The sequence below is a fragment of the Populus trichocarpa genome, chromosome 1 (assembly GCF_000002775.5).
Source record: "Populus trichocarpa isolate Nisqually-1 chromosome 1, P.trichocarpa_v4.1, whole genome shotgun sequence".
Lineage (NCBI taxonomy): Eukaryota > Viridiplantae > Streptophyta > Magnoliopsida > Malpighiales > Salicaceae > Populus > Populus trichocarpa.
In genome coordinates this window covers 37,227,531-37,253,250 of record NC_037285.2, presented here as the reverse complement: position 1 = coordinate 37,253,250, position 25,720 = coordinate 37,227,531, and the positions used below count along the sequence as shown (strand labels likewise).

Below are 25,720 nucleotides of genomic sequence, written 5' to 3'. Positions count from 1 at the left end.
CGCGTGTTTGGCCAGCCTAAGAGCCTGGGTGTGCTTGAGTTGATTTTATTTATTTATTTTTCTATTGATGGAGTGGATGGCGCTTCATCCACTCTATTTTGTTTTGTTTTGTTTTTTTGTTTTTTTTTTCAATGGACAACAAGTCATCTATTATAACAGATGATTTATTCATCTCTAGTGATTGAAAACTCAAGGTTCAAAGTTTTGAGATCTAATAACTTATTTTTCTACTTATTTTACCTAGAAACACCTAGAAACACCCTGGAACCTCTACAAACTCATTTTCAATCACAAAATGACTTCAAATCACTTTTAGAAACAAAAAATAATCGAATAAAAAAAACTTCAACGACCCTGGTCTACTTTTTTGGCATTGTGTGAGGGGAAAACCACCTCCATCGAACTCACTTTGCAAAGCTCAACCTATTGACATCAAGATTATTCTTTTTGGTGGTCTAAATGTCGACAACCAAACACTTCCTCTCTCCCTTCTCAACTTTTAAGGACTGAAATGTATGAAAAATAAAGTTTTGTACCTAAATATGAAATGCTAAAAATCAAAAGACAAATAATAGATAAGTTGGAAGTATAAAGAGAATAGCAATTTTCCTTGCCAATATCAAAATGCAGTTTGTTTTGTTAACTTTGGTACTTATTCTTTTAATTTCTATTTTTAACTTTCAATATTTTTTTTATTTTACAAAATTGGTCTTCAATTCAATTTGAAAAATCTCTAAATACTTTATGCACATGGAAAAATAAAATAAAATAATCTCATTCTATAATTTAGAAAGATAAAATCATATTTAAAAAAATTTGAGGATTAAAATGAAAAAAAAAACACCCACATGTTTTTGTATCTATAGTAAAGTATAATCTTACTTGTATTCTTTTTATTCAAATATAAATATAGTTACATAAGTTATGATGAAGTGTGTTTTTTGTCTCATTATGAGTTCCATGTGTAGTGTTATTAAGATGAATCATCTCCCTTCTTTCTTTCCCTGTAAATCTGATAATATATAATCTTGAAAAATATCTAAAAAAATATTTGAAGTTGCTCAAAGCGATAATTTTATTTTGTGGTAATTTCCACCGGTAGCTCTAGCTAAAAAATATGATAGAATAGTAAATTATTCTATATTTGTAACTCAGCTAAATCGAGTCCAACCAGAACTTGGTTGGGTTGAAAAAGTACTCTTTATGAATAGTAATAAATAGCCTCAACACCATCTCTCTCTTCATAAAGAGAGAAGGAGCTTGGTTGGGCCTCGCCCTAACCAAGCTTAAATTTTTTTTTTTAAAAAAATATATTTAATTTTTTATGGTTTAGTATGAATTACATCTTATCTGAATAACATTTTACATCATCCTAAAAAAATAGTCAAAAAAAGTTGTCTAAATATTTATAAAATTTCCATTATTATTTGAAAAATAATTGAAAAAACCTTGAAGAAAAAAGATAACAAAAATTCCACTCCAACTCCCCCGCACTTTTACCAGCAACAACAAACATCACATTTCCATAACCAACAAACATTCTTTCAATTCCAGTCACTGTCGTAAAAAAATTATAGCCATTTCCCATACCTTTTCCAGCCTTTTTCCCAATAAATTTTATCCATTCCCAAACCTTTTCCAGCCACTATCACAAACAATTTACATACATTTCCCTTGTCAAATTCTAGGGAAATAAATTCCAACCACTTCCCTCACTATTTCCAATGTATTCATCTAATATATCATATGAAACACTATAAAAGCATTTAAAATTGAATAAAAGCATCTCTTCTTGACATATAAAAGCATGCATAATCATTTACAATTGACATGTAAATATCATAAGCATGCACACAATAAACATCGACAATAAGAATCCACAATCATTTAATCCTTAATAGTATAAAGTATCAACAAATTAATTCTAAATTTTAAAATGCAACAATGTTCATTTATATTCCTCGCGGAATGCAACCGGATTAGGTTAATTGCTGAGAGGATACACCAATTTATAGTTTTTAAAAAAAATTAATAAGTCAATGTAAAATTTTGAATAATAAAGGTAAATCACTTTAAGAATTTATATGAATCACCCGTGTTTATCTTGTGTATTTAAAGGAGATGTGTCAGCACCATTACTTTCACCCATGCTAGATTTTTCACCTTTTATCATCTTCTAAAAATATTTTTTTCTCTTGTAAAAGCTATTAATCCTTTTTTACCACAGATACTCTAAAACCAACAATCTGTTTAGCAATATCCCTATGACATGTTCTTGAATACAAATGTTGCACCTGAGCGTGACAATCATTTCCCTTACATTACCAGATAGATCTTCTTCTTCTTCTTCTTCCCTACGTTTGTTTTTTATTGTTCTACTCACACTTCTTTAGAGGTCTGGTGGTAGAACTATGACATCTTTCTTTGTAGAATCTAGGTCTACTCTTGGTAAAAAAATGAACAGTTTCATAGCATATCTTCTTTAATTTTCTTAACTATGTAGTATAAATGGCATAAATCTTCTATGTCAACTCTCTTTTATGATGTGCACACGGCACCATATGTCTACGAAGTATGTCGTTCATTTGCCATTCACCGCAGGAGCAATTTTGTTTATTAAATTCAACACAAACAACAACTATACTAGAAGCACCAACATTATCACCCACACTTGACATTTTGCAACTTGCAAGATAAGATATAAGGGTTTATTAAAAAAATAATTTTCAAATAAAATATGAGTAAATCTAGCTTTAAGGATGTTCCTCGGCCACGAGGATGAATGCAAGATTAGACACAAAAAAAAAAAAAAAAAAGGCACAACATGCATCAATCCTATAGAGCATGTTAATAAACAATGGGTCACATTACAGATTTAAGGATTTTCCCTTGCGATGGAAATAAAGCAAGCATTTTTCTAATACCCAGGTTACATAAATGCATAAAGCTATCCATTTACTTTCAGCAAAGTTAAAATATTTTTCCACTAAGAAAAAAAAACAATAAAATTCTGAAGCTGTACAATACCATATATATAATCTAAAGTATCATAATTGATGAATCTTTTCACTCTTTTCTTCCTTATCAACAGGTGGAATTAATTATTAAAGTTTCAATAGCTATCAAAGCAGTTTTTTTTTAGAGATTACCTGTTTTTGGACTCTCCGATGAAAGCAACGACGAATTTCCACCATCAAAGTTTTATTAGCCACGCTGCACCGATGAGATTTTCAAGAGTTTCCCACCCCATGAAATAAAAATCTAGCTTGATATTTTATGGAGCAGGCGAAATAATGGTTTCGATATGAGAAAGAAGGAGAGTGGCAGATCTAGTTCATGAGACTTGAGAGAGAAATGATTATGTTGTTTGCTCTGTTGTTCGTGGGTTTCAAGCTATAATTTATGAGGGTGAGATTGTTTGCTCTGTTTGGCATCACTCCTACAATACAATCATATCTTTTAGCTAAGGAATGGATTTAAGCATATATATATATATATGTGCGCGCGCGCGTGTAAAAGTTCAGAAATGAAAAGGGCAAATTGAGATTACTCCCTTTTTCTTTTTCTTTTTTCTGTTCACAAAATAAAAAAATAAAAAAAATTGATCTCTCAACCCCACAATTTTACCTTGTATATTTAAAATGCACGTCCCCAAAGGGTTGAAAAAACTACCAAGTTTCTACCGTGACTATTACACAGGCAGAAAAATTGCCACTTCTGCAAGAATGGCCGTAAAAAGAATGAATGTGACATTTAAACTACAAAAATTGGAAAGATATAAAGATATGAACAAGTAGGGATGCTGCATCTACCATCCTGAACGCAAACCACTGGCAACTATGTGAATAGAGTTACAACATCTCTACGGTAACCTCTTACAATCAAAAGCCTTGGCACATTCTCTACTAATAGATCCATGTACTCCATGTAAAAGTAAGCAGGTTGGTTTACTGGAGGCGGGGGTAGACTCACCAGCACAACAGCAGCCATTCTTGAGTATCTCAATATCGTAGAATTTAGCTTCAGGGTTGTGTAAAGAAACTTCTCTACCTGTTGCTCGTTCACGACTACAGGTTTCCCATCAGCCATCAGCTTATCCCCATCCCCCTGAACCGACCTCTTCTCAGCTAAATAACCAGCAATGCGCTGCTGAGCAGCTGTAAGTGATTCCAACCATTCATCTTGTTGAGATCCACCCTCTATTTGTGCATCCCAGGATTTCATAGATATTACAATCACTTCAGCCTGCATCCGAAGATCATATAGAAACTTCTTCACATCAGCTTTGAGTTCTTCTGCATCCGAATCCTCCTCTGCAATGCAGAAGACCTGAATCTTACAATTCTCAAAACTCTTCTTTGTACGAAGGAGCTGGGAAAGAAGCAGCATTAGACCACCATCTCTTACAATCCAATACAAGTCAATGGTTCCATACTGCATTTGATACTCGTTGGGCCACTCATCAAGACCCTTGACAATAACAACTGCTTTGTTTGCAACAACGCAGTCATTGATTATTCCAACAAAGGTGGCTGGTATTTCTTTTAGATTTTCACGACGCCAAATTTCAGGATACCGCATCACCACAATGTTGGGCTTCAGGTTGCCAAGGCCCATAGTCTGGACAATTCCACGAAAACCTTCAGACATATTGGGGGCTACAACTATCTCTGCGACACCTTCACAACGCTTGTAATCAATGTAGGTACTTAGTTGCTTACAAGCTGCCTTAGCATCTTCAGCATGCTCATGGTAGTCTCCATCTAATATAGAGACAAATATGGACATCCCACGGCCTTTCTTCTTCATGCAGTTTGCAAAGTCAGCAAGCTTGGGATGGCAAGGAACATTTTCTGGCAGCTTTCCCCATGGCCGGCAGAATACAAGGGGGATTGGATACCAATTCTTTGGGTGCACTTGGTTAGCTGTAAATAATGGTGAGATATGTCAATCACAATGACAAGGCATGCATGCACACAAATAGGCAAATAGGTAATGAGAAGAATTACAAGAGAAGTGGAACCAGCTAAAAACATATTAAATGAACTCCTTGGATGCAAGATGTTTGCTAGAAGCAGTACCACTGCTCATAGCAAATTGCCATAATAGGCCACCAACCACACAGCACACAATGCTTTCAATATTCACCAGTAAGATGCAACAACTCAAAAACTCTAAAAGTTGTCGTATAGCGAATATAGTACAGAAATCTACCTCCCAGTGATCGAAGACTGCGGAGAGCTAGTTGAAAATATGCACTCTTGAAGCCATCACCCCAGTCCCCAGCCTTTCCTTTAATGCTGACATAATAATAAATGAGGCTTGCTAGTGCCAGAGACACAACAGTGAATGACCAAGAAATCAAGAACATGATGACTGCAGCAAATCAAAGACAGCAGGTAAGATCCTGAAACAAACACAAACAACTTGCAAGCATGCATGCATACATATACAAAATGATATTGAATGTATAAAACCAAGCGCCTGAGCAGAAATTAGGCATGCAAATTAGTTTATGGACACCAAACTAGTCTGTGAACCACAGTTATAGTACATCATGATGATCTTTCCCCTAAGGGTGTTTGCTTAGAATTCCTAGCTAAACTACGGCTAGAAAATAGGAATATGAAAATAAACTTGGCATAACTAATCCCAACTTGACGAGGAAAGCAACTAAATAGGAATAAACAATTAAAGACTAACACACTAATTCCTAGACCTTTTACCAAATATCAAAATAACCAAAATACTCTTGTTTTACACGAATGTGCAAAATACAATTTCCCCCCTGCTTATAGAATAATCCATGATTCAAAAAACTAGGTCCAAATGAAGAAATCCACCACAGACATTATTCTTAGACCAAAACGATTTGTTGCTTGATGAAGGACCACTCAGTTTCCAAAGAGGAGAGAGTTCTTTAAGTATAACATAGCAACTCCATCAATTTCAAGTTGAGGTTCAAGTGTTCATATATATGTGTCAAAGTAATCTACTATTTATAGGCATGGGCATGATAATCGCACACCATAACGAGTAGCATAATATTCCAGCATATATCTCACTTAATTTAGTGCACCCAATGCTAGGGGTGGAGCTAGAAATTTAGTATTGGGGGTAAGAAAATAATTGATTTTTGGGGGTGCAAAAAATGTAAAATTGAAGGGTATAATTAAACATTTTCAAATTTTTAGGACTAAAATGTAATTTTTTTCAAAGATTGGGGGTGCCATGGCCCCCCCATCAATCAAAGTAGTTCTGTCCCAGCCCAAAGCATTCACGATTTTGACAAAGCCAGCCAAAAGCATGGATTGACGTTGAGGTTCATTTATATGCGCATACACCTAAAGCAATCCATTTTTAATACACATGGGCATTAACCTCACACACTACACTGATTAGCACGACGTTCCAGAAAATTAACTGAATTTAATTCAGACAGCATTTCAGCTTTTAACAAACAAAGCCAAAAGATTGTAAAAGAACTCTTTCTGCATTTTCCACCTATTGGAAAGGATATCACATTTCCAAAAGCATCAAATAAGTGTGTTAATGTCAGGGCTTATTACTGTATATTTGTTCTTTCAGGACACTATTAAGAACTCATAAAGGAGAAGCTATAAGGTGCAGCAACACCAAGTCCTCTGTTGCTAAGACCAGTATTGACCTTATATAGATATTTTCTTAAAAGGGAAAAGTAAGTGGCATACCTATGCATAGTAATGCTCCAAGAAGAGAAAGGCTCCAATGGTGAAATTTCCACCGTGGTCGCCAGCTGGGAGCATCTAGAAGATCCAGGAGGAAGCAAGACAAGTTCACGCCCATATAACACAAAAGTAAAAACATAGTTACAGTTGGTGTGACAAGATCTAAATTCCCAATAACGACACACCCAACACAGAGAAATGCAGTAAAGAGAGTAGCAATGTGAGGCTCGTGTCCATCTGCAACTTTGAAATAGTTAAGAATTGGCAGAATGTCATCATTGGCTATGGCTGCAAGCAGGCGTGGGGCTCCTGTCAAGCTTTGAAGAGCAGCACCCAAGGTTGAAAGAATGATACCAATGTAGATGATGGCAGGGAAAGGCCAGGCAATTGTAGCTGTAAGTAGCCTGCATAAAAAGTACAGTTCAGAAGTATAGTAGAGGGCTTTGATGTAGTCCTTCAAACTCTACAACTCAAACCAGAATATTAGCTACACATATTCATCAGCGAGAAGGGCAAATGGGGCATGTCCTAACCAACTCCTTGGACTGCTATGAAAAACACCACTGCATTTCAAATCAGCACAATCTAATTCAAGATTTTCACCCAATTGTGTGCGTAGACCATGATGCATAATCTTTATTCAAAGCAAAAAGGAGGCAGTAAGGAACTGGGATGAAAGCATCACCGAATGAAGGAAAAGGTATTACAAGTTCTGCATGCATGGGTATATTGATGCTATTGGAAGTGTACAAGAAGAACCAACAGTGACTTGCTAATAACGCAATTGAAGACAAAGGCTACTTGGTCATTTTGAAAGCATTGAGGAATTCCCAAACCATAACAATGCATTCTCACATCATATCTTCTTTTTTTCTAGCATGACAACATAATCCATGAATCAGTATGATTCAAAATTCTTAAAATCTTTAATTATAAAAATGAACTTTACTTTTTCATAAAATCATTAATTTCAAGCATCATTTTACAATTTTTATTAATCATACAAGTATGGGAAAAAATGGATTATAATGAAAGATAATCTGCATTAAGACATTGGTAACAACATCTTTCTCTAAATTTTCACAACAGCCCCAATTCTATAAATGAGTAAAGTTTTTAAAACAGAGATTAATGCTACAGTAATACTATTTGAACAATCGAATAATCAGTATGTACTTGTGATAAAAGGCTTAGAACTAAATAGGACTAGAAACACTTTCTATATTTAATGCATCAAACCTAAACAGTTAAAACTAAAATATGATAAGTAACACTTTAGAAATCAAACAATTCATTAAGAGCATTTAGTAGAAGCATTTATTGCATGTAACACATAAGAAATATAATGAATCCTGAGTCAAAGCATAAAGATGCAATCCAAGCTGGCTATAGGTGGAAGCCTCTAAAGAAAATACAAATAGAGAACACAGCCTACAATCCCGTCAGAAAACCCATCATATGAATGAAGAACACTCTGCGAGTCAATGATATAATAAACAGAAACTAGATGACAATATTACTCCAGTAGACAGTTAAGTGATGATATATTTCTGCAGATATGCTTTGCCAGCTATTAGTATTGGTATATAACCTATAGGTGGCCTTGTATATGTCCTATCACTTGACTAAAGGATGAATATGGTTAGGTACTAGAGAAAAAGGAAGTTTGTGATACAGTTTCAAGCAAATATTGAGAGATTTCATTCCATAGTTGAAGAAAAAATTGCAACAAGTATGAAGGCAACTTTTTAGAAGGCCATGCAGATAGATACCTGTCCGTCAAGAGCTTGTCTCTAGTTGCAAGTGCTCCAAAGAATAACACAGAAACTAAATATAGAACGGTAGTTGTAAGAGTTGCAGCCAGTGTACCAATGGGAATTGAACGCTGCGTGTCTTTAAGTGATGCTGATCTATTAGAGCCTGCCATAATTCCCGTTACAGCAGGGAAAAATAGGCCAACCAATGCACTGAAAGAAGTAAAGAAAAAAGATAGAAAAAGTATAACAAAGATTTCATCTCACCCCCTATTTCAAGAAAATGCAATTACATGCTTTAAAGGAACACTTTGTAGGAAATAGAAGTGTTCTCGGCAAGGAACTGAGATCTAGACAAAGTATTATCTAACAGAAACATGAAAACTACGAAATGCTTCAAAGCTATACATGATTGTATAATGTCCAGTGGTTCCAATGATGGTAATTAAAAAGAGAGTGGTGGGTTTAACTTGGAGGGTGTGGGTGTGGCAGAAAAGCAAAGTCTATCAAGCTCAAAGTTAATTCCAGGAACTTTCAAATCCATTATCTATGGCAACTAAGATGATACAAACTAGACAAAAAAATGATATGTTAATTGGCAACTTCTGGACCATTAGATGTTGTTCATTACTCTTTTTCTAGTGATGGAATACACTTTGTGTTTAGTTACTTGAACATGGAAAAAAAACCCAGTGTAAAGTAGAAGAATCGATTGTACCAGCTTCTTCTCCATGGTTATAAAGCTCCAAATTTGGTTTTCTATTCTATATTCCTTGAACTGTACAAGGAACATGCATATCTCTATCCAAACAACGTACAAAAAAAATCATCTGTTCAAATTCAGTTGCAAGTGCCCCCAAAAGAAAGCAAAGTTCAGATTGCAAAACTATAAGGAACATCTTCCAGCAACTTTATTCAACAGTTAGAAATTAATGTGGACCAGAGACCCCTAGTATTCTGGTATGACAATAAAAAGGGAGATATATCACTTAATAATATTGCAATCAGATCCATTTACGTTATTAACTTCAACAAGAAACAAATATTAATGAGATTGAAAATTCTTGCCCTGGCTTACTTGAAATTCCAGAAGACCTTTCCTTCAGGATCAGGTATTCCAGCATTATTAGTAAATTGATAATCAGAACTCCAGTTTTCTTTAAAACTTTCCAAACTCAAGCCTGTGACTCCATCTGTTATAATCATGGAAAAAGAAGCAATTGGTTTTATTCCTCCACCAAACAATAAGAAAGAACAAGCAACAAGAATGAAAGCAAGGCCATAAAAACATCATGCACACATGTACAACTAAAATTGACCGTGATTAGCATATAGGTTAAGATTAAAAGTGAATCCTGAGGTGCCCATCAAAGAAACTGTATGCCTTGATAGCTTTAATCTGCAATATACTTGGCTACACCATGTTTTATGCAGAGATGCAAGTGGATAATCAAGTTCCAAAGAGCTCTAATGCCACCAACCTATAAAGCTAAACCACTAACATTCATCATGCAAGTTCAAACAATTTTGTTAGTCAGTATAAAAATTTATTCATGGACTAAATGTATCTAAGCGATATATATATGAAGAAGGCTCAGTAAACACTAAAGAAATCTCCAACTCTTTGACAATGCAGCACCATCCATTATATAAAGATTCGTTGCAAACCACCCTATATGAGAAACAAAGATATGAAAATGGCCTCCTCCTCATGTTCGCAGACATAGGTAAACCCCAAGGTAGGAGGAGTCTTAAGAAAGATCCAATAGGATGGTTAATGGAAACATTCTAAGTGAGTTAATCAATACCATACAAAGCCCTCTAGATTGATAATTAAGATGCACAACTGAACAAATAAGAAATGCTTTCAACTTCACAGACACAGTAAATCCCCTTTAGGCAAGACAAAATTCATTCCTCCCGTGAAAACACAAAAAAAACATCCAAAAGATGGACGGACAACTAAATGTTGTGGAACATCCCAGCAAAACAAAGCTCCTTAGTGAACAAAAAAATACATTATGGTAATCACAGAGCTGATAACTAAAGCATTCAATTTCCTCCTTGTGAAAGATGCACATAAGATCTAAAGCCCTATCTCATGCCATCACTTTCAATAATCATCAAGTGTTTTCACCTATCTGTAGATAATTCTAAAGAAAGTTTTTAATATCAAAACACAATTTTGAGGACCACACTTCGTAGTTATCAAAACTGAGCTAGATAGTGAAGCTGTCAAGATAACAGGTCACTATTTGAACCAGTGAATCAGATAAAACACATAAGTACGTGTAGAACTATTAACATGTTTTCCATAATTACTAACCATGGGTGGAAAAATCCAACCATACCCATTAACCAACCTGTATCTGTCTATTTTAAAGGGGCATGGGTCATAAAAGGGTCAGTAAATAATTTAAATGGGTCACTAATGGATTGACCCAAAAATACCCCAAGTTAAATGGGTTGGGCAGGGTTGGGTAAGGGTTACCCATGTGACCCATTCAAAGATATAGCTCAAAGCATTGTGAGAGTAAATGAAATTTTCGTTAATGTTCATTTAGTCCATGGATTTATTGATTTTTATTTATTTCATTTTTTTAACAAGTAAGTACTTATTTGGAAGTTTTTATGTCCTCATCCTTATTTGGAAGTTTTTATGTCCTCATAATCTATACTAAATACAATTTAGTCCCATATTTTTTTTATTATAATTAAGTCCTTGCATATCAGACAGTAAACTTGATTAAACAATTTAAATGGGTTGATGGGCAAGGTAAGGTGAGTTTAAGTGTGTGTGGGTACCCATCTTAAAAATAAATGGGTCATTAAATGGCAATGGGTAAAACATTACCCATACCCATTTTGATCTAACTCATACCCGCCTATTTGTCACCTCTATTACTAACTGAGATCATATGTACATTTAAACATGGAATATTATATTGTCAAATTCACTTTCACAAATTATTAAAAACATAAACACAGTTGAAAATACTTGGAAAACAATAGTTCACTAGTTCGACTGGTTCATTGGTCTGTCTGCCCAGGCCAATTTAGTTTCTTGTTAGGTATGTCTTTAACAGTTCAATTCAAAACTCAAACCAATTTAGGTAAAAATCATGGATATGGCAGGTCTTTTTTCTGATTCTAATAGTACCAAGCTTTGATTTTGGGTTTGAATGGGCCACATATATATCAAAATTAGATTTAAAAAGACAGCCGTGAATTGAAAAAAAAAACTACCATATGTAGTTATTTTATTCCAAAGTTAGAACGGATAAATGTGTCATCTAAAAAAACACCAAGAATGTATTCAGTCCAAAGAGCAGTGTCATGGATTTTGGAACATGTACTAAAATACACCATTCCAGTGCCAGACTTCTTTCAGATTTAAGTGCTCATAACATCACCCCAAGTGGCGATAACAAGTAATAGGACAACATTGCAGGGAGAGAGACCATGTTCTGAAAAAAGAAGAAGAAGAAGAAGAAGGATCTATATAAAACTAAACACTCACCGGCAGGGTAATCCTTCTTCGTCAAAAATATCCCAATAAATATGCAGAGCAGCGAGAACAGAACAGGAATGAGGAAAGCAGGTGCAACTCGATTGATCATCTTCACTCCACCGAACACAATAAAGCATAGGATGATTGTAACAACAATTCCATAAATTTGGAGGTCATGTAAACTTGGACTTTGTATGGGATGCGGAATGTCTGTGCCATTAACTTTTGTTATGGTCTCTACAGGGAAAACATGAACAGCCAAACATATAAATCAGCAGTGTTCAATTAATCATTTTGACATCTTGGGATGATTATGGTTACACTATTGCTACCAACTACCAATTATATATAATACCAGCAGAAAATTCTGAATCTTTACCTTTGAACATCCCAGCAGCAGGCACGGCTTTTAAAAAGGTTTCAACAGCTCCCAGTACATAACTAAAACAAATGAGAAAAGGCAAACGAAAAGTTACACAAATACTTAGCACACATCAATAAGGTTATAAAGATAAAAACTAATTGGAGCCTCAACTCCTAAAACCTGAGGTCAAGGGCATCAAGCATATATATCATGGTGGCATCAGAAAAAAAGACAAGATTTACTCACAGAGCTCCAGCAACCGCATTCCCAAGGAAGAAACATAATCCAATACTCACTCCAATCTCTGGACCAAGGGCACGACCAATGAGGTAATATGGCCCCCCACCCTGTACGTTACATTCATAATTTCATACAACAAGTGATTTGCAAAATTGCAAAATTGCAAAACTGAACTTCTCATCAGAAGATAACTATAAGACACTGAATATGAGAAAAAATCAGTTGCGTCATCAATCTTAGTGCATAAAGGTGAGCAATTAAAGAATAATACACACAACACACCACTTCAAGCATCAAAGACTCGTTCACAAGTGCAAACTTCGCATTACAAAATTCAAGCGCAGATCACCATAGACAAAAAAAAAAATCAGAATCAAGAATTGCTAATCCATGGAAGATAGCTTAATTTCTTACTCGGGCATCAGGATGGCAACAACACAAATAATCATAAAATAATTTAAAAGATTAACTAAGTTACAGGTTAAAATGGTTATTAATTATTGCTTTTCCTAATCATAAAGACACCTATCATAGACTTCTGAAAGAATTAAGAATTAGAGAAACAAACAAATGTTAGCCTATGATAAGAAACAAGCATGTAATTTAAGCACACTCAAATTAAATGCAAACAACATGCTTAACAAACTGTACCTCAAGAAGCGTTGTTGATGCAATCAACAAGAGAGAAGCTTAGAATTTATTTTCATTTTACTTCAAAACCCAAATATTTTAGATTTTCTTGTAGCAAGAGTTCTATTTTAAAAATGTATTAGTAATATTTAAGAATATTGTTCTCTTAGGATATTAGAATAATAATTAGGAGTTCTTTATTAAGTGTGATTTCCTTTTCTTTTTTGGTTTTCTATTTACTGTTTAAGTTAGAACTATTAGCGCTTTGGTGCATATACAAGTAGCACATATTCAGTGTAATAGGAAGAATTTTGATAACACGACTATGAGTATTTTGGTTTTGCTTGAGGGCTGCAGCCTTGAGTGTTCTTCTCTTTTTTCTGTGTGCTATTTTCTTCTTCTCTTTCTTATTGCTATAGTGCCTCAGGTAATATTTACAGCCTCGATTCAAATCCTAATTCTTGTAAAACAATCCCCTAATCCACAATTATCAAACCCTAATTCACCAAACCCTTTGCAGGACATGATGCCAAAGTTGTCCTGCATCAGTTGTTAAGAGTGCTAAGTGCACCGATGCATCAAGAGCTCTAGGAGCCTACATGAAGGAGCAGGTGTGAGATTGGGAGAAAGGTGTTAGAGAACAATATAAATCATATCTTGGAACCTCACCTAACAGCTTAAGCTATTGGGTTGAGATGGTTCCTTGACATGGTATCAGAGCTTTGATAACCAAGCGGTCACAAGTTCGAATCTCACCTTCCTCATTTATTTGATAAAAATTAAGCACAAGGTAATGTGAGCCTGTGCAAGTTTCAAGCCCAAAGAACTTTCACTTGAGGGGGTGTGTTAGAAAATAATATAAATCATATCCTGAGACCTCACCTAACAGCTTAAGCTATTGGGTTGAGATGGTTCTTTGACAAAAGGCATGTATTTTTTTTAACAGAATGCATGATAAGTTGCATGGAAAGATTTCCAAGAAATAGAGAGGGTATAAAAGTACAACAATATTTTATTTAGAGCATTAGCGCAAATGGTATAGCAAAGGACAAAAAAAGGTCATGGACCTCACCCAAGGAAAACATATGGTAGATAGAGAGGAGAAAGATAAAAAAGGGAGAGAGAGAATGGATAAATAGTTAAAGATATATTTAGAAAGGAAACCTTTTCCCTGGAAAAAAAAGAAGATTTTTCTTTTTAAGGCATGGCTTTGAGCCTTTGGATCTTCACCAAGTTGAATAAAAGCTTTGGCTTTTAGCATTCCTGCCTTATGCCTCAAATATGCCTAAGGAATGCTTTTAAAATGTGCCTATGGCACGGTTTTAACAACAGTGATCCAACATAGTAGCATAATTCTTGAACTTTTTGCATAATTCTTAATTTAGGTAAATGCGAAAATGTACCCTTTAGTTAGGCCCATTTGCACTTGAGTGACTAATTTCCAAATTTAAATTTGGACACTAAGCTCGTGCTTTTCTTCATTGACACTTGCCTTTGAATCATTAGTTAAATCGAAGAGATAATTGTATTATTAATTGTAGTTGTACCTTTTCTAATTAGTCCTAAACCTCTAATTTCTAACAATTGTCTATGATGTTTTCAAATACTCTACCAAACACCTCTTACACATGAAAATATCCCCAATATTTTATGTACATATCATGATCATCTATTGGAACATTCAAATAAAAAAAAAACAGAGCATACATAAATAAAACAAGAAATAGACTACTTTTTATCATTACAAAAAACAAAACCATACAAGACCAATGAAAACCATAGTTATTAAACTCAGCTTGACCAAGCGGTTTGACTCGTTACCTAGTTGACTTGGCAAAACCGAGTCAGATAATACCAAGGATTTTTAAAAAAAACAAAGAACATTATTTTAATAAAAAAAAAAGGGTAACCCGAGTTGGCCTAATGACTTGTGGGTTTGACCAGATGACCTGGTGGACTAAGCCTTTTCCAGGTCAATCCTCGGGTCAGGTATGACAACTATGATAAAAACGCAACACATAATTGATTAAAAACCACTGCATTTTTAAGTTAGTGTTTTCATTCAAGGACACCACATTGAATAAGATTATCAGATCGAATCCATTTTCCACAACCTAAAGACAGAAGAGTAAAGGATTATGTCAGTTGAACAAAAATATATCATAGCATTAGGGATGTTCAAAAAAACCAATTAACCGAAAAAACCGATAAAAAATTAACCGAAAAAACCGAACCGAGATAGAAAACTGATTAAACCGATTTTTAAAACCATAAAATCTTGCCGGTTCGGTTCGGTTTCGGTTTGACCACTTAAACCGGTGAACCGAATCGGTAGTATAAATAACACAGTAAACCACTAAGCCTAACCCTAATTGACATTATCTGAAGCCGCCGCCCACACCAAAGAGCAAAGACGATTTATCGCCTTCTCCCTTCTGCATCTGTCTTGCCCCCTGCCCCTGCATCTGTCTTGACTCTTGCCCTTCAATTTTCATCCTCCCTGCGTCTTGCCCCCTGCATGTCTCTTCTCTAGCCGAACAATAAGTCAACAACCCACATCTCCACATCCATTTAGTCTACTTGCAGCCGAACAAAAACCCAAACAAAACCCCTTGGCTTCTCTCTTCACTTGCAGCAGAAAGAGAGGGCTCCTCCATTAGAGAAAAGGCAGCAAGGTAAAGTTTATCTTCGTGTGCTTGTAAGTTCAACTTTTTGTTTCAAACTTTGATGCTTCTCTGACCTCTGTTTCTCATTTTTCTATCTTTTTTACAGCTAGGGTTTTGCATCTTTCTTCAGGTTTGCCCCTCTTTCCCCGCCCTCTCTCCTTTCTGTTGATTTATGTTGCCTATTACAGCATTTCTTTGATCTGTATTATCAATTATGGTTGTCGGGTGTTATGTTAGCTTCAATAATAAGTTCAATCTGTTTTTTCATGGTTGTCGGGTGAATCTGTTTTTTAATGCCTATAATACTTAAACCTGCACGCTGTTGTTCTTAATCCTGTGGAGAAGAAACACTGTTAGTTTTGTTGACTTTTTCTGGTCATAAAGATATTTACAAGTGTTTGAGTTCATTCTGGTCATATATTTGCTTCATATTTCTAGTAAACCTAGAGGGGTAACTATTCATTCTGTTTTTTCATGGTTGTCGGGTGAACCTGTTTTATCAAAATGGATTTGAACAGTGTTCATAGCTTTATTCAATCTGGTTACAGTATTTCTGCAATAATTGATATTCAATCTGTTTTTTGCCTAGTCCATTACAGTGTATATGGTATTGGTTGATATGGTTATTGGTTAACATGCAAAATCAGTATATGGTTACAGTATTTCTGCAATAATTGATTCTCAAATCTGTTTTTTGCCTAGTCCATTACATTGTATATTGCATTGGTTAATATGGTTATTGGTTAACATGGAAAATCAGTATATGGTTACAGTATTTCTAATATTTCTACTTGATTCTCAATCTGTTTTTTGCCTAGTCCATTACAATATTTCTGCTTGATTCTCAATTAGTCAATTGTAGTCAAATGTTGATTCATGTTGTTTTTTTTTTAATTTCAAATGGATAATTGGGAAGATCCTACACCAATTGAATCAAATCCTTCAAGTTCGGAACCCAATTCTTTGCCTATTCCAGTTCTAGTTGCTACTTCTAGTACAAATAGCAACACTGAAAGTGAAGGTAATCCAGCTTCTAGATCTAATAAAAGAAAAACATCTCAAATTTGGGATCACTTTAAAAAACTAGATGGTAATGTTAAGGCTCCTAGGGCAACATGTATGTATTATGGAAAAGACTATGCATGTCATACTATACTTAATGAGACTAGTAACATGTGGAGTCATCTAGGTGTATGCAAAAAATTTCCTTCTGTGATTGACCGAAAACAAAAAACTTTAGTCTTAGAACCTAGGCCTATAATAAAGGGGGGTAATAATGAAGAGGAAAATCTGGTGACTATTAAGGCGGTGGGTTATAGTTATGAAGAGTGTAGGAAAGCCCTAGGAAAAATGATTATACTTGATGAGCTACCTTTTAACTTTGTTGAAAACCAAGGATTTAAATCATTTTGTCAAGTAATGCAACCTAGATTTGATGTTCCATCTCGTTTGATGATTTGGAGAGATTGTTTGAAAATTTATGTAGTTGAGAAGGAAAAATTAAAGAAAGCTCTTAAGGATCAACGTGTATGTTTAACAACCGATACTTGGACATCAATCCAAAATATTAATTATATGTGTTTGACTGCCCATTGGATTGATGAAGGTTGGAACTTGAATAAAAGAATTCGAAACTTTTGTCAAGTTTCTAATCATAAAGGTGAAACAATTAGCCAAGCAATTGAGAGTTGTTTGTTGGAATGGGGAATTGATAACATTTTAACAATTACAGTAGACAATGCAAGATCAAATAATTTGACAATAAAATATTTGAAGAGAGTAATAAGTAATTGGGCAACTAATATATTGTCAAATGACTTTATGCATGTTAGATGTTGTGCACATATTGTTAATCTTATTGTATGTGCGGGATTGAAAGATATTGATGATTCAGTTGTTAAGATTAGGAATGCAGTGAGGTTTGTTAGATCTTCTCCTTCTAGACAACTTGTTTTTAACCAATGTGCGGAGAGGTTGAAAATTGGGAGTAAAAAATATGTTTGCTTGGATGTTGCAACTAGATGGAACTCTACATATATGATGCTAGATGCGGCTGATAAATTTGATGTGGTTTTTATGAGGTTAGAAGAAACCGATCCTAGGTATTTGAGTTACTTTGAGGTTGATTCAAAAGGAAAACAAAAAAACTTAGGTCCTCCTGCTTAAGAAGATTGGGAAAAGGCTAGATTTTTTGTCAAGTTCTTGAAACTATTTTACACGATTACATTGAAATTTTCTGGCTCGTTGTATGTGACATCTAATTCTTTTTTCCATGAATTGATTTCCATGCACACAAGCATATCTCAACTTTGTAGAAGTGAAGATGTTTATGTAAGTAAAATGGCCAAGAATATGATAGCAAAGTATAAAAAATATTGGGGGGATCAAGATACACAAAACTTTTTGTTGTATGTGGCTGTTGTGTTAGATCAACGTTTCAAATTGAAGTATGTGAGATTTTGTTTTGGAAGATTGTATGATGTTGAAGAGGCTGAAAATTTTACAATTAAGGTTAAAGATACTTTAATAAGGTTGTTTGTGCATTATATGAATGTTGATGAGAATGTTGAGGTTGTTCGTAGTGTTGGAACTAATATAAATGAAAATGTTAATGTTGATTTAATGGTGATAAATGATGATATGTTGGATGACTTAGCTTCTCAATTCAAAAAACATTTAGAGGAAGAAGGCGGTGTCCAAAAAAAAAATGAGGTTGAGAGGTATTTGGGTGATGATTGTGAGGATCCTAATGATTTTAAATTAGTTATTTTGGGTTGATGGAGGTGTAATGCTACAAAATACAAGATTCTTTCTAAGGTGGCACAACACGTGTTAGCTATTCTGGTATCTACAGTTGTTTCTGAAGCAGCTTTCAGTACTGGTGGTCGTATTTTAGATTCATTTTGAAGCTCTTTATCTCCATCGACAGTGCAAGCACTGGTTTATTGTCAGAATTGGTTGAGTTTAGCATCAATTCCAATCAACATCAGAAACTTCATGGATTATATTGAAAATTCTGAGATGATTGAGTCAGGTAATTTCTTTTACAAATTTAAATGTAGTTATTTTATAATATCATTTATTTACATATGTTTAATCTAACATTTTAATTTATGTTTTTGTAGAATTTGATGAAAGTTTAAAAATCTCAACTGAGTGTTTGTAAGTTGTATTGATGATGTTGGTGCAATCCTAGAATATAATTGTTTTGGATAATTAATTTACTTTACCTTATTAATTCCTTTTAAAATTTTGCATTGCTAATTTTTTTAATAGTCGAACTGTAATATGTTGCTAATTTGCTAATGTTTCTTTATAGCATTATCCTTGCTGGATCTTTTGGCTTTTGCTGTTGCTGGAAGTTTTGGATGCTGCTGTAGTGTTGGTGTCGAATTTTTTTTATTTAAATTATGCCGGATGTTTATGATAATTTATTACTGGTTGCTATTTGCTAATGTATCTATTTGCTAATGTAAACTTTTTTAGTGTGAACACCTCTTTTAATTTGAGGTGCCCAAATTTGATCATGCATCTTGCATATTGCATTGATTTGAATTTTCATAGCTTATTTCTTTGCATATTAAAGATAGTAAGATAGAACATTTCAAATTTATTGTTACTATAAGCATTTCAAAAAAAATTCAATATTTTAATTTCATTAAAAAGCTTATAACAAAATTAATCAAATTAGAACATTTTAAAGAGTTTTGATTAAAAAGCCTATAAACTTAGCCCAACAAGAAAATTTAACAGCCCAATTTAATCTAAGCCCATTAAAAAAAGTCAAAAAATCCCATTAATTTAATGATTAGGTTTCCCGGTTTTTTAGCTACAAATTCGGATTCAACCGAACCGAACCGGTTCGGTTTGAACCGAAATTCAGTTCGGCTCGGTTTGAATTTTTAAAAATATGAGTTGGTTCGGTTGGTTTTTATGGTTCAAACCGAACCATGAACAGGCCTACATAGCATAGATTTGGTCCATCTTAAAAATCAAAGGCTTACGACTCAATGACATAAAAATAAAAAGTTGGAGGACTTATAATACAATTGGATCAAGCAGATGCTACGGAAGGGCAACCACATGCCTTTGAAGCTTAGTCATTGAAGCGCAAATTGGCAAAGTCACAAGATGGTTCTTTGTATTCTTCCCCTTCTCAATTTTACCTATCTCTTGAACAAGCCAACTAAGTTATGAATGTATCGTTTTAACTTAAAACTACATGTTGTTTATATCTCGAATGTTATTCTGACAACTTTGATCAGCAAAAAGTGTTCCACACAAGTGTTGTTCATTGTTTGATTACTTGAACTAGGACCTCATATCTTGCACCAAACTGAATTTTCAATTCAAAATGAATCTTCGATTCAATACTTTTCACAAACCTATTGAACCAAATAAAATAGCATTGGTGGTTTTATTATTACTTACCAATTAATCTATTCATGCCCCCCCCCCCCCCCCCTTTCCAATTTAGGATGGCCAGAATTGTTGTCCCTTGTGAAAAAGTCAAAGTATTAACTATTTGATTGTCCTATTATACCCCCTAATTGAAACCCATTTTAATTCTTTCAACCCGACTATTTTCTCCCTTATTAACTTATATTTAAATAAAAGTTTCGTATATAATCCATGAGAATTTTGGGAGTAAATGTCTCATGAATTTTAATGAAAATTTTAAGAATTAATTGTACTCTTTATCTCGGCAATAATATTGTGAGATCCGAAAATTTTGTTTCTTATAAAATTGTGTTTTACCTATTTTTTTATTGTTCAACAAACTTGAACCTTGTTTAACTAGTTTGTATATCAAACCTCTCACCATTAGCCCAATTCGATTAAGCTTATGAGTATTTGATTCTAAAATATAATAAAAGGGTAAAAAAAATGATGTGAGAATACATGACATGGCATCCAATTAATTGCTCATTCTTAATCTAGATGAAAGTCAAAAGCAACTAAAACTGTGGGGTGGGATGGAGAGAATACATGATATATAATATTATTTTTTGTGCTTTTTATTGAAAACGTTCATAAATTGTGAAACATAATTCTATATGAGAATGTCTAACAAAAAGGAATAATGGAGAATAACAAGAAATTATGGAAAAGAACCAAGGGGTCAATTACCTAGCATTTAGTTCAATTTGATTCAACTACCCACTAGTCACAGAGTATAAACAGCTAACTAAATAATACACAGTTTGTTGACTCATCAATTCTTCTTAACTCCCCTAGTTCCACACATTAAATATCCTTGCATGTGTATCTATGAGCAAACTCATATTTAGTTTTCACTATCATAACTAAATTGTCCAGAAATAATCCTCAAATGAACCAAATAAATTAAAAATCACAATATTACCATGCTTCTCTGGACCAAACAAGTATTAGACAACTTATATCAACCTTTGAGGAGGAAGGACATTTAGGATAGTCATACAAATATCTAGTAGATACAATAGTACTGCCAAAAAGGTAAAACAAAATGGTGAAAGCATGGAAAGACCAAAAATATCAATTAAAACAGGTTTCCTCTTTTAGTAAGAACCAAAAATAATTACTGACAAGAACTAATTTATTAATCATCTTTCACTAATGTCCATCAAATGCTCAAAGTCAGAGCTAAAGAGCAATCATAGTAAACATATCCCATATTCTCATTCAAAAAAGATTATTTAACATTTTGCAAGCCATTAAGCTGGTGTTAGAAAAGGCTGTAAAAAAAGTCTTGTAGATACTAGACTCCATCAATACTTTGTTCAAAACAGAAGTGAGAAGAGATTTAATAATGCCGTATGTACCTTCATTGCACCATTAGTTGCAATAGCGCTCAGTGAAATTCCTGTTAGGAAAGTACACAATCCACAAAAAGCTACCAGCACTAGAGATTCACCTATACCAGCCATGCCAACAATCCTGCCATTTTTGCAATAACAGAAAGCAATCAAACACTATTGTATGGTTAAGAACACAAAGGCATGAAACTAAAAGTGCATCATCAACATCCAGTCAGTACTGAATAGGTAAAGTTAAATCATTTGATGGAAGCACTACCAGCAACTTGTTCCAGATATTACAGATGTTCCTAAGAAAAGAGAAACAGATAGGGACGAAAGAACAAAAATTCTTCTCACTTGGCTAAATAACCCCATTCAAATACCAGCTAATTGTAGTCTCTTATCAACCCTTTCCCTATCTTATGGCCAAACCTTTACAAGCATCAAGCCAATTTCAATACTGAACATTCTGGATGTTTAAGTTTTATACAAAGTTGTGAACTTGGGTCTCTTAACACATTTATTGCTTCCCACCCTTAACAACACCCCAACGTCGACCCCCCCCCAACCCCGTCGACCCCCCCCCCCCCCACCCCGTGATAAAAAAAAAGTCCCAAAGAAGTAACAATGTATATTCACAGTTTATCTATTTGGAAATAATTAACAGATTTTAAAAAAAGCTTTGAGGCTTTAAAAAACCACTGATAATATTAATGACCAGCCCTTAATAAACCAAACCTGAATGCCAACTTATTTTCCTTGACCTCAATGTTAAACTCAAGCTTGATTACAAACCATAGCCATGTCCATAAAATAAAAACTTTTAACAATCTAAATACAACACACAACTTATGAATGTCCATGACGTGGGTACATTGAACTTTACAATCAGCACCACGTTCATGAGCGGACATCATAGGCCTTTATTCAATTGACAGTTAGTACCACAGCTTATAAAGAAGAAGGAAAAAAAAGGGAGGTATATCATAAAATGAGAGCATTTCAGAGCTCTTAATTTGTTACTACTACTTTTTAATAGCATTATTAGCATGTTTAATAAATGGACAAGCTTTAAAAAAATTTGACATTAGTTAAACAATGAATTGCATATATTAAAAGGAAATTTCAAGCATATTTCTCAAGGAAACTTGAATGATGCACCTAATATATGAAAGAGAGAGCTGATAATTACAGCACTTTGTGAAATTCAAAAATATTCAACAGGAATTTCAGCTAGATTTCTCCTTGAAATTTCAAAACTTCATTGCTAACAATTAAAAGCAAGACACAAGGTGATGTCCATCTGCACAGGCCCTATAATAAGTCACACTAAAACAAGATAAAGAAAGCTAAAAGACAGCATCGAGCAAGAGAGTTACCACGAAAATCGAATGTAGTAGATAATTCCAAGTATGTTTTGCAAGCATGGGATGAAAACACCCATCATTGTTCCCAGTTTAAGGTCATTGGGCTGCATGATACATGAGCAGAAAATGAAGCAGTTAAAGAGAAACACATAACTTAATAGTTGTTTTCCACCTGCAAGGCAATGCAATTCAAGAAATTGGTAATAAAAAGCAGGTAGCATATACCCTTGGGCGATCTCGATCAAAAGAGATAGAACCATCTTCACCATCCCTGGGACTGGACGGTGCGGCTACTGGCTCCCCTGTCATACTGGGGGAAAAAAAGTAGTAGCAGCAGCAAGTAAACAATAAAAACACAAGATGACAATGCAATAGATCTTAAAAAGAATGAAGTAGGTAGTTATGGTATGGTACCTCTTAAGACCAAGAATATTGACAAGGGAATCAAAACCAAACAATTCCAACTTGTGCTCCCTCTCTGACCCATTTGTACTATTATCATTCACACCACCAGTATTCGTGTTTGTTTTTGCTTGGGTGGAACCTCCTGGTATGATTTTCCTGCCAGTGAACAACAAAGGGATTTCGATAATGATTTGTTTAAAGTAATTAATAATAAACAAGGGGTTTCATTTTTTTTTTACTTGAGGCTAGATTGGTGATTGGAGGAGGAGGATCCGGGAGGAATGGAGGACATCTCAAGGACGGCGGGATCGTGAGCCACCACAGGCCTGTATTTGCGACCACTCTGGTTGGTGTGGAATTCGTCTTCTAAACCACCACCACCTTCAATATCTCCGTTGTCCATTTTCACTTTCGCTTTCCAAGATCGATCTAGTTAGTATTCGTCAGCGAGTTTGGTAGTTGATGGAGATCCAATTCCAAACTGAAATGATACAGATCTCTCTCCAGAATGCATGCGACACAATTAAAGAGAAGCAAAGAAACGTAAATATTACTCAGATTTCATGGAAAAGTCAAGAGGATAAAAAAATCAAGAGGATAAAGCCGTGCTTTATCTGAACTGGAGTACAAATCAAAATAAGAGACAGATTCAAAAGGAATTTGAGAATGAAGAGTCAGCCTTTTGATAAAAAAAAAAAATTGATGTAAATTTTTTTTTTAATTAATGTGATTATTCGGGCAGTTTGCATGTAACTTGATTAATTTTACAGATTCTAAAATTAATAATCATGTAAACTTTCAGTGTTTTCACGGGAAGTAAGAGTTACAATAACATCTTAGTGTGTTTTTGTATAGTGTTATTGGTTTAAAAAAAGTAAATAAATTAAATAAAAAACATCTGTAATTTAAAAAATATATGTTTATTTAAAACTAAAATTTAAGATAAATTTTTATATGTAAAATAAATAAAAAGTAAATCTATATGAATAAAACATGTTATTTTAGTTTATATAAAATCAAATGTAATTATACGTGGAGCCCAATGCAAGAAGCAGAAGCTATTTGATAACCAAACTGTTTTTTCTTCATGGTTGGGAAAAAAGTAGAAGCTTCATCAATATCAAACAGTCTCTTAGTGTGTATTTGATAAACAATTCAAGATGTTTTATAAAAATATTTTTCAATTGAAAATGCATTAAAATTATATTTTTTATCTTTTTAATTTATTTTTTACATATCAAAACCATAAAACCTAAAAAGCATTTGGAATTTTGACACTAAACTAAAATATATGAATTTGATCTTTTCTTGCTTTAAAGGCTATCTCCTCTTATCATGCATTTGGTTTTTAATAATGGCTAGGGATATAAGTCTCGATAATGAGATCCTGGACGTTTCTCTCCTAAAAAATATCCACATCATCCTTTCGTTGACCATACCCTACTTTATGACCTCTCCAGCCATGTTTGTAGCAACACATAACAAGTAATAAATTTTCATAGAATTATGATTCATAACAAGCAAATAACTTGATATTGTTGGGCTCTTATTTCTACAAGCTCTGCTACATCACCCATTATTATGATCCAAGTACCGGGTTTAAAAAATTAACATTATTTGACTTTAGTCTTTTTTACTTCTTTTTAAAAATTGTTTTTTTTCTGATTTCATCCTTTTTAAGGGGTTATCTCATTCTCAGGGTTAGTCGAATTAACTCGGGTTAACTTTAATTTTTTTCAACTTTTCTCTATCTTTCCTTTCTTTATTTAATTTGCTTGAGAGTTGACCTCCATTATTTTATCCGATTTCTTTTGTACGGGGTTATCTCGACCTCATAACCGGATCATGGATTTGACATGCTAACTCTAGTCAAGTCTTTTTGTCATATTGCAATTTGAGTCAAGTCTGTTTGATTTACTAGTAATTAAGCTTCTATTTTTTTTATGAGGTTATCTCGTTCTCATTCAGTTTTTGTTTTGTTATTAAATGAGATCTTCGAGATATTTTAAGAATATTTAAAGGGTATTTTTTTATAATAATGACAAGCATTTTTTTTTTTCAATTAGTCATTGTTTTTTACCAAATTGTTTTTGCTTCTTTAGAAACACTTTCATCGCCTACTTATCTTTTTTTTTCACTAGGAAAAATTTAGCTCAGCGTAACATTATGGGGCCTCCTATCTAGTTACATTACACCATAAACTAAAACATTATGCCCTTTTACTGTTGCTTTAGGCATAAGATGTAGCACTAAAAGAAATTAGGAAAGTAACATAATTGAAAAAAATATTTGGGAA

At 33.9% G+C, this 25,720-nt stretch overlaps 1 protein-coding gene across 1 annotated transcript; it reads right to left on the bottom strand.

Annotated features, from left to right (window-relative positions):
* Positions 1-3,601: 3,601 nt before the first annotated feature.
* Positions 3,602-24,075, bottom strand: LOC18095360 (cation-chloride cotransporter 1). The gene is made up of 13 exons (XM_006369916.3): positions 23,664-24,075; positions 23,434-23,580; positions 23,245-23,329; positions 23,032-23,123; positions 21,677-21,791; positions 12,583-12,683; positions 12,352-12,413; positions 11,982-12,209; positions 9,540-9,654; positions 8,480-8,674; positions 6,711-7,111; positions 5,215-5,376; positions 3,602-4,925 (listed from the first exon to the last, which is right to left on the bottom strand). Exons 1-13 carry the CDS (start codon positions 23,825-23,827, stop codon positions 3,838-3,840), a joined length of 2,955 nt encoding a protein of 984 aa, XP_006369978.3. The 5' UTR covers positions 23,828-24,075; the 3' UTR covers positions 3,602-3,837.
* Positions 24,076-25,720: the final 1,645 nt, after the last annotated feature.

Bases quoted from the DNA above. Each gene is read 5' to 3' on its own strand.
- LOC18095360 (XM_006369916.3), bottom strand. From the start codon at position 23,827: ATGGACAACGGAGATATTGAAGGTGGTGGTGGTTTAGAAGACGAATTC. The intron at 21,792-23,031 runs GTAACTCTCTTG...CAAAAATGGCAG, and splicing joins TACTACATTCGATTTTCGTG to GATTGTTGGCATGGCTGGTA. The intron at 9,655-11,981 runs GTGAGTGTTTAG...TGATTATAACAG, and splicing joins GAAGAAGGATTACCCTGCCG to ATGGAGTCACAGGCTTGAGT.